This window comes from Meleagris gallopavo, chromosome 4 (assembly GCF_905368555.1).
Source record: "Meleagris gallopavo chromosome 4, MGAL_WU_HG_1.1, whole genome shotgun sequence".
NCBI lineage: Eukaryota > Metazoa > Chordata > Aves > Galliformes > Phasianidae > Meleagris > Meleagris gallopavo.
In genome coordinates this window covers 65,667,288-65,677,448 of record NC_139407.1, presented here as the reverse complement: position 1 = coordinate 65,677,448, position 10,161 = coordinate 65,667,288, and the positions used below count along the sequence as shown (strand labels likewise).

Genomic DNA, 10,161 nt, shown 5'->3' with positions numbered 1-10,161 from the left:
ACAACGCAGACCCTGTCTGCCTATCAGATTGTTGCCATGGAGCAATGCCAGCATGTCTAAGGAACCTGTCTCCAGCATGGGGAGTTGGGATAATGACGTTTTTTCATAAGGTAAACCTATCAGTGAGATCATAGGATTTGTTTTAACCAGTACAAAAGTGCATGTCCCACTAAGAACATTTCTACTGTCATGGTCCCATTTCCCAAAGAATTCAAACAACTTCTGGAAATTATGGTGTTGAAAAGTATTATTTTTTTCCTATTTTTGAGGTAAAGGCAGTTTCATTGTTTTTGCTTTTCAAATTCTACCCATTGTACACAGCTGCTGGGGGAATCTCTACAATATCCAATGCCATGCTGACTGGGTCAGTGACATCCCAAGCCTGATAATCCTTCTATTGCATGTCCAAGCAGAATCATAGAATCATTTAGATTGGAAAATACCTCTAAGATCAAGTCCAACAATCAACCCATCCCCAGCATGCCCACTAACCACGTCCCTTGGTGCCACATTGGCACAGTTCTTGGATGCTCCCAAGGATGGTGATTCCACAATTTCCATGGGCAGTTTGTTCCAATGCATTATCACTTTTTCAGAGAATAAATTTTTCCTAATATCCAACTTGAACCTCCCCTGGCATAACCTAGGGCCATTATTTCTTGTCGTTTGATGAGAGCAGGTGGCTTTCCTAGGGTTCTGCAGCAAGTTAATGGCAAAATTTGTCCCTGGGCTGTGGTGATGGAATGGTGTGCAAAGAAGCAGAAGAGGTGATTCCCTTTGACAGTCAATTCTTTGGGGCAGGGACCAGTGTGTTGCTTTGTCTGTAGATGCCATCACCACCTGCTCCTGGTCTAGGTATGTTTGATATTACTGTAAAAGAGGTTATTGGTTGTCATCATTATCTTTTGATATTTTGTCCGTATCTGTTCAAAGTATCTTGTTTATCCTTGAGTACCATAAACATGTCACATGAAAAGCAGCATCTTTGAGATGCTGAGGAGGAAGGTTTCTATGCTGTCTATTCTAAGGCAGTTTTGGTGCCCACTCAGAAGATCCCAAGGCAGAGCTGGGTGGGATCAGGGCCACCAGCCATTCCCAGCACCTTCCATGCATCTGCAGCCCTGCAATGCCACCTTCAGGCTGGCAGCAGCCTCGCTCCATCCACAAATCTAGATATCACCCTAAACCCCAAAAACACGCAGCAAAATCAATGCTGACTGCTCTCAGTAACATTCACAAGGCTCTTAAGACAGTAAATGAACACAGAGTTTTTTAACAAGTATGTAAACTTAACTTTGATGGGTGCTTTTAGCTCTGCACTGTCCACAAAAACCTTTTTATTTCTGACAATGAGAAAAGCTCAGGTTTCTTCATGAAATACATGTGTAAAAAGGTTTCTGCTGAACACTTTAAAAGTATTTGGTAATGGTGGGTTTGAAATAGAGGCTTCCAGGCTTCTAGGATCTCTGGTGGAAAATATCCCTCAGCTTGGAGAACAGGGAGCTGCAATCACAAAACAGCATGGGTAATGCATCCTAACATCAATCAGAACAACACAGTGCAATGTAGGTCTCCTGGTTCAAGCCTGCTGAAATCAGGGCCAGCTCAATGAGGCTGCCCAGGCTTTGGCTCATCACCTCATGAATGTGCCCCTGTAATCCCACTGCCTCAACCTCTGAAATCCTACTGACTCCCCAGCACAGTGTCACCCAGCTTTCAGCACAGACACGGGTAATGCTGCCACTTACCGTGCAGCAGCACTCATTGGGCTGTGTCTGATGAAACCTCACTCTGGGAAGACAGCCCTTGGGGCTTCAAGGCAGAGCCAAGCTCTGCAGTGCGGCCTTGAGATGCCCAGTTCAGCTTCTGCAAGTAAATGCTGTAGTTGTCCTTGTATTCAGACACCCAGCGGTTCCTGCGGAGAACATGGAGAAGGTAATGAGGAGTGAGAACTGTCACTGAGGCCAGTCACCCACCTAGGTCAACCACTGCACCAGCTCCATCTGCAGCCCACACCTAAATCCAAGATCGTAAATCAACATCAAGACTTCAGTGTAAATCTGGAGTATATATATGCTAGGGGGAGGCGCGGGGATGAGGCAGCAGGGAGGAATTACCTTTCCAGTGAGAAATCAGAGCTCAGGAGCAGTTTATGCCTGTTTGTTCATAGCGTGCAGATGAGTCACCTCACAAACAGCTCCTGCCCTGTCTGATCCAAGAGCTTCCTTTCCCAGGAGAAGCCCAGGCACCGAAATGTTGAGATGTGCCCTCCTGTGCCCATCCCGCAGGGACCTCAGTTCCTACTTCCTGAGGGAAATTGTCAATGGTTGCCCCAGGAAAAACTTCCCAGATCATACTAACCCTACTATAAAACTTCTCAAGAAAAGGCTGAGCCTTGTGGAAGGCTGTGGCCCTGAGGGAATTCATTTGAACACATTGCATAATGTGGACATGGAGAAATACACTTGAGAAACACCTTCCAACCCCAACCAGCTCCAAAACCACTTTTCTATTCTTACCCTGTCCCCACTCCCAACCCACTCCCCCAGCCCAGCTTTCCCTTACTGGTGGAAGTGTTCATCTTCAGTGAAAATGTGAGATAGATTCTTATTTGCTATACAGCTTCCAGTGTAGGCTGCAGGCTGGTGCTGGAAGTCGGTGCTGTAGGTACTTCTCCGGTCATGGTCAAAGCACTCTAGTGAAGGAGAGTACAAATAATCAAGAGATCACAGTGGATTGGGCTCTGAGCACCTGATCTGGCTGAAGATGTCCCTGTTCACTGCAGGAGAGTTGGACTTGATGGCCTTTCAAAGTCCTTTCCAACTCAAATGATTCTATAATTCTAAATATTCTGGGAGGGGGTCTCTATTCCCTGCATCTTGCAGTCCAACAGTTCTCCCTTCTCCTGAGCTCCATCAGCACTTTATGCTCTTAGCACTCCCACTGGAGCTTCCATGACCATGAAGGAGAGTTAACCAAGGGAAAATGCAAGTTCTTCCTTGGTAGGGATGGAGATATTTTAGCACTCATTTCCTATGGCCTCTTAAGTCACACAAGGTGTCTTGTCCCTTGTGGACACTGACTGGTCTGCTGCTATGTATTTTCTCCTGCTGTCTATATTTTCCTCTTTTATCATGCCAGAGCAACACATCTTTGCCTTACTTCATCAGGAGTAAAACAAGGATGAGTTCCTTTGCAGAAAAACAAAAAATACTCCACAGCCCATCTTGTGCAATGTTACCACAAGAGGATGCATGGACACCGATGTGTGGCTGAACTGGGTGTTCATGCAGGGCTGTTTCCTCATTTCCATTTGTGTCTTTGGTTGCGTGCATGGAAATAGGTGCATGAGTGACCCCAAATAAAACCAGTTTGCAGTGACTTTGTGGTAAAAACATGCTCCCTGCCTGCAGGCTGTACATCTGCTGCCAGAGGGCTGCTCTTAGTGCAGAAACCACGGAAATCTGGAAATGGGACAGCAGCTCAGCCCCATGCTAGGGGGGATGCATGCAGGGAGAGCAGCCCCTAGGTGAGGATCATCACATCTGCTTTGCTTTTGTCCCCCAGAAATCCTTGCAGGAGCTGGCCTGAAGGGCTGTCATGTTCTCTCCTTCATGTGTGTCCCTCTGACCAAATGGAACTGCCTACAGAAAACATTCTGTCAGGGCTCACAGCAAAGCAGTGAGAATGCACACATACCCACCAACTTCAGTTGCACCACCTGGAGTGGCCCATATGAAAACGGGGATGGAAGAGATATTATTTACAATGCTCCAACCTTTTCTGGATGAAAATTGTATTCCCTGCCCTACTTCTTCCCACCAACAGGTGGATGGCTGTGGGGATCCTGCAGGCATTTCCCACTGTATTTACTTCTCCTCCTTCATTCACTTCCTGCATTAAATTCAAGAAACCCAAGGTCAGGCTGAAGTCATCTGCCACAGCCTCCACTCACTGACCTTTCACCAAAACTGATGAGGCCAGGGCCATATTCTTGTTCTGCTGAGCCTCATCTTGCAGGGCCTGGCCTGTCTCCAGCATGAAGTGCTGGTAGGTACCCCAGGTGGGATCCAGCTTCTGCCTATACAGCAACATCCCTGAGAAATGAGAGAAGACAACAGTGCATTAGATAGAAAAATCTATCAATTACCCAAATCCTGCCCTCGGGTGGGAGCAAGCATATAACAACGGCAACTTGGAGCCTCAGCTGGTATAAATCAAGGGAAGACTCATTCCCTTCAGCAGAGCTTTGCTGAGTTGCATCAATTTGGAATTGATTTGGTTCACAGAGCCAGTGGGGGAAAGATTTATGGTGCTGTGAAGTGAGTGGAAGGAGCCATGCTGTCTCCATGGTGCTCCAGAGAGCTAAAAGGAGCTGAGACCCTTTGCAGGTCATTGTATGAGAGACTTTGCAAGAAATACAGCGCTGCTGGACTATAGAGGGGCAGAGCAAGAAGGAAAAAGCTCATAGCAGTTGTGTCACTAGCACAATACAGTGTAATGTAAGAAGGGCTCAGCAAGGAGATGCTTGAAGCCTTCAGTTGTTAAGAGACATCTTTAAATGATTATCTGACCAAATGGAGACGTGTCCATCTGAGCTACTTATCCTAGCTCTCCTTCTAGTGCATGGAGAGAGAGAAGTCCTGCCAGGATTCACTCTATTTCGTGCTCTGTCCTTGGAGATATTCAAGGACAGGCTGGATGGGGCTCTGAGAACCTGCTGGAGCTGTATGTGTCCCTGTTCTTTGCAGGGGAGTTGGACTAGATGACCCTTAAGGGTCCTTCCTAACTCAATTCTATGATTCTAGGATCTTCATGGCAGCATCTAGCCTACAAGAAATATCTGTGGCTTTTCTCCCCCGTTGACCATGAGGAGAGTTGAGAGCTCCAAACAGACATCCTATGGTGGAAGATGGGAAATCAGAGAGGACATCCTACCCATATCCCCCTGCTTGGTGCTGGAGAATGGCTCCTCCCTTCTACCTTGGAACTCAGAAGAAGATCTCCAGTGCTTTTTGAAGATCAAGCATGGATGCTGAGCACTGATTTTGTTTTCCTGATGTCCTAGCAAGGATTTGTATTAACATTTTAATCCACACAAGCAGGCCATGAGCCTGCTACCCAACTGCAGCCCATTGGTGCCCAGATAGCCTGGGGCAGGGGGACCTGAGATAGCACAGCCCAGCAGACAGCTCTCAGATGCTGGATCTCCCTGGCGCCAGCTGAGTGGGATTACCTGTTGCTCCTGGGCCACCAACAGTGGCTTGAAGGTGCTGGGAAGAAGATAGTTCCTTCTCCAGCCCACTGAGAGCCTGTGGCCTCTCTGGTCTGTCCGCCTGGGTTGCAGTCAGTTCAGTGGTGAGGTACTGCTTTGGTGCATGGCTTTCTGCAAGGGGGAGGTCTGAATTGAAGTGCTTTCTCTGCTCTTCGTGAGTCTGCTGCAGCACACTGGGACTGAGGGTAATGCCTTCTTGCTTCTCACTTCGTGTGACTTCTCTCCCTTCCCCGAGAGCTTTGTCATAGTATGGCATTGCCTGTGGCTCTTGAGGCACAGCAAACTCCTTGTCTCTGAGCTTCTGCAGAAAGAAGTCACATGTGAGTGGAGACATGGTGAGGAGGACAATTACTAAAGCATCATTACTTCACACTGCTTCCTGCCCACAGGGACACCGCAGCCACAAAGAAGCCACACAAGTATCATTAAATAATGCACAGAATATTAAGGCTGCCTCTTCTTTAGAATCATAGAATGTATCAGGTTGGAGGGGACCTTAAAGGTCATCTGCTTCCAACCCTCCTGCTGTAGGCTAGTTACCACCCCCCAGATCAGGCTGCCCAGGGCCCCATCCAACCTGGCACTGAATGCCTCCAAGGACAACTCCTGGGCAGCCTGTGCCAGACCCTCACCACCCTCTGAGTAAAGAATTCCTTCCTCACATCTAACCTAAATTTCCCCTCTTTTTGTTTAAAGCCATTCTTCTTTGTTCTGTCATTATTAAACCATATAAATAGTCGTTCCCCTCCTGCTTATAAGCTCCCTGCAAGTCTCTCTGAAGCCTTCTCCAGGCTGAACATGCCCAACTCTCTCAATCGTTCTTCATAGGAGAAGTGCTCCAGCCCTTAGATTGTCTTCATGTCCTTCTTTCTGTGTTCTTATGGTTGCTGAGCACTGAGACCACCTGCAACAGGACACCAAGCCCAGATCTCTCTGGTTGTGGCCTCAATCCACAACTGATTTCATGTTGGGATTTTCTGGCTGGTCACTCTTGCCCACTTTTTTTCCATCTTCTTCTGTCTTTCCATCGTTCCATGTCTTCCCATGGTGGATGAGCACATCCCTAGGCAATGAGCAGAGCAGGAGGATGGAAGAGGTAGTGACCTGACTGCAGGGTGCCAGCTCCTCAACCATTAGCATGAAGCAGAGAAGGAAGGCTGCTGATCTTTCCAGCAGAAGGGACAGATCCATACAAGGATTCATGGCAGGGGAAGGCTGATGTGGCAGCTGGCACAGCTGCTCAGGGAATCTGCCAGCTTCAGCATCTTTCCAGCTGCATGCTACAGCTCTGTGTGGAGCCGACTGATCCTTGCTAAAGGCTCAGCCAAAGAAACTCCTGCTCTGCCAGGTCCATGTTTTGTCCATCAGCTATCTGTGACTTCTTGCTTTGGACCTCCATAAGTTTCCCTTTGTCCCTTGGCCTCATAAATCCTCAGGATTCACCTTGCCATCACTGAGCTCAAGGTGACTTCCTCACCATGCGTAGATCAGGGCAAGGGGAGGCTGCTGAGCTATGGGGACCACCTGTATTTGGGAGTTTCCTGCCACAAGGATAGCAAGAGCTCCTCATGAGGCATCTCTGGAGGGACAAGAGCCTCTGGAGACCCATGGTGGGGGTGACAGAGCAGATGGTGCTTTCTGTCTTAACCCAAGGATGTCTTCAGCTTCCAGCAGGACATCACCCCAGATTTCACACAGAAAATCCCCCAGGTGTTTTTATCCACTTAACAAAAGCAAAAGCAAAACTTGGGTTTCCCAAGGACCTCATCGGCGCTTGACCCAGTGGAACAGCTTTCCTTGCAAGTCAATAGAGGGTCAATGAAGAGTCAGTGGGAGATGCAACCCAATGAAAGCAGTCACATCTCAGCTGTTTCCTCCCTTCAACTCCACAAGGACCTCCTCATAATGCATATAGCCTTCCAAAGTTGTCAAGAAAAATAGTGGTAATAAAGAAAAGAAGTTGAGGTGCATGGATTGGGCACCACAACTGCTTCTTGCCGTGCTGCAGCAGGCAGGGGTTAACCTTGCCCTCCTGGAGGCCACCTGAGGCTTGGGCTTTCCGGGAAGCACTCGCCAGCCCAGCAGAGCCCCACTAATGAAGGCTGCTGGCAGCGGGAGTGCTCCCAAGGGCAGGAGGAGAGGAGCTGGCAGCCGGGAAATAGGGGAGGAAAGGAGAGGGCCAAGGACAGCAGTGCAGCCAGGGCCTGACGTGCAGGATGAGTGCCACCACCACCCTCCTGCACAGACAGCCCCAGCAGACACCTTCACACAATGATTCCTCTGTTGTTGCCCACTCTCCCTCCCCAGCCTGAATGCTTTTTTTTCCCTCTCTCTCGTGAGCGAATGAGCCCAAAGTGCTTTAGCAAGCGAACATGCCCCCCACCACTTCTCGGCAGTGGCCCGGTGCAAACCACAGCTGTCCCCACCGGGCTGCCACAAGCAATTAGGGCAGGGCAGGCGGAGCGCAGCAAATCAGATTAAATAGCTCAGGGGGTCACTCGCACCGCCAGGGGATTAGAAAGAAAACAACGTAAGCTTCCCCGCAGAAGCCTCCTCAGGCCCGTGTCGGGGCACGGAGACGTCTCCATCCCTAACGCAATCCCCCTCCTAAAGGCGGCACTGGGATGGATCTGATCCTGATCACTCCATCGGCCCCACAAGGAGCGATAGGAGTCCAAGGCTTAGGTGCGGTTCAGCATGCAGCCGTTAATGCCCTGGCTTAATGAGTGTAATTAGCACAGCCCGCCCTAATGCGTTCACTGGAGGGCACAAGGGTGATTTCCCACAGAAGGGATGGGGACAGAGGCCTTGGGTATTTGGGCATGATGGAACTGCTGGTGGGTCACGGCAGTAGGGACAAAAGTGGACCAAAGGGACTCACATCTGCACCCACCCAATCCCAGGCCCACCCAGTCCCTGGCTGTCCCATAGCCAAGAGCAGGGAGCTGGCACCAAAGGTCATGGAGCAAAGCAAGGAAGTGCCCACAGTACCTTCACGTCCTCTTCAGTGGGTGGTTTGTTTTCCTCATGCCATTTGTACTCCTTCTTGTACGTGCTCCTGTACATACCCAGTGACACAGGTGGCTGAAAGAAGAGGAAGCAAACACAATGAGCTGCTAGGGCTTGGTCAATTTTGTCACCTTCTAAAGGTGATGACAGAAACACAGAATCATAGAATCATTAAGGTTGGAAAAGATCTCCAAGATCATCTAGCCCAACCACCAGCCCAGCACTACCATGCCCACTAACTCATGTCCCTCAGTGCCACATCTCTGCAATTCTTGAACACCTCCAGGGATGGTGACTCACCACCTCCCTGGCAGCTGTACTAATGCATTACCACTTCTTCAGAGAAGATATTTTTCCTCATATCCAACCTGAACCTCCCCTGCCTCCTTCGGCTTAGAGGACAAACTGCTATTCTGGATGCAATCTCTGTCTCCTGGGATCAGTCCAACAGGAGCAGCCCCTTGCTTAGTTAAATCTCAAGAAGGGTGACCAGGAAGGTCCAAGATCTTTTGACAACAACCTTGCAGGTTCTTCTAGTGCCAGGAAGACCACTATAGTGAACACCTTCCTTCTGCCTTTCTCAAGCCTCCCTGGACTGCTCAGGGCACAAGTATAGAGATGTTCAATGCACAAATATGAAGCTGCTAATATACTTCCATCACTGCTGAGGTCCAGTGTCACACAGGTTAAGCTTTTGTCTCATATTTCAATATTTCTTTTATGCTCCTCACATCTTTGAAGTCAAGCACTGGCAAATGTCAATATATATTCTGCAAAGCAACTGGAGAAATTATGGAGGAAAATTCCACCAAGGGATATTAAGGCTGTGACACCAGCCTGGAGACCAAAAATGAATGCTGTGTAAACTTCAGGAGACGTGCAGAGGATTTCAGGGAGGAAGCACTATGTGCTCATCCTGTTTCCCGTGTTCCCCCCTTGGCATCCACCACAGCCCACTGCTGGAGACAGGAAAGTGGGTGAGATGAGCCTTCAGGCTCACTTTGGTGCTTTGGACAAAGTTGAAATACTTAAAGCACCTACTGAGATAAAAGGAACCAATAACTGTGCCAGCACACAGCATCTTACAGAAGGTTCCTTGTGCCTTGCCAGCAGTGCCATTCATTATGTGCAAGAATATATTCCATATCCTCATTACTCTATTCCAGCATTTCACTCATTTCTCCCTCCGGGCTTCCCAGACGAGTGGCTGCCTTTGGCCAGGACCCAGAAGCCTGTTGTCACCAGCTCCTCTTATCTTCCCACCCTGGCAGACTGCAAATCCATTACTCAAAACCCAGGGAGGGAGGGATCCCCTTTTGTTTTTCACCTTCGAATGCACTGGTTTCCTCATTGCATCCTCTGTGGTGAACCAGGAACCTGGACCAGAAGAAGTCATTCTGTCAACAGCCGGCATACCAGATCTTCTCCTCCCCACTGCCCCAAGGGGCAAGGGATCTAGAGACTTGGTGTGGGTCCTGGAAGGAGAAAGGGGATTCAGATGTGGCTGTAGGACCCCTGCGTACCCCAAACTGGTGTTTGGAGTATGACTGACATCATCCAATCTCAGCGATGCAAAGTGTACACATCCAGCAATGAGCACCTATGGAGCCAGACAGCTCAGGAGATGAAGCTTGGCAGGATCCAGCAGAGATGAGATGACAGCACCTTACCACCAGCTGCCCACAGGCAGAGAGGTAAACCTCCGTGTCCCTTCCCAGGACAGGAGAAGTGCCTTGGTATCTGCACAATGGGATATGTTTGGTGGCAGCAGGGTTTCCATGGAGAAGGGAAACCTCCTGGCCCTTGTGAGACTCCCACGATCTAGAACACTGGAGGCCTTGGTGGGAGGGGACCTTACCCCATGATGTGTGGGATGA

General features: G+C 49.2%; 1 protein-coding gene across 1 annotated transcript; it reads right to left on the bottom strand.

Annotated features, from left to right (window-relative positions):
• Window positions 1-1,761: 1,761 nt before the first annotated feature.
• On the bottom strand, window positions 1,762-9,842 carry LOC109367461 (uncharacterized). Its single transcript, XM_019615063.3, has 6 exons — window positions 9,612-9,842; window positions 8,267-8,359; window positions 5,237-5,576; window positions 3,960-4,097; window positions 2,566-2,695; window positions 1,762-1,915 (listed from the first exon to the last, which is right to left on the bottom strand). The coding sequence occupies exons 1-6, from the start codon at window positions 9,696-9,698 to the stop codon at window positions 1,762-1,764; spliced, it is 942 nt and encodes a 313-aa protein (XP_019470608.2). The 5' UTR covers window positions 9,699-9,842.
• Window positions 9,843-10,161: the final 319 nt, after the last annotated feature.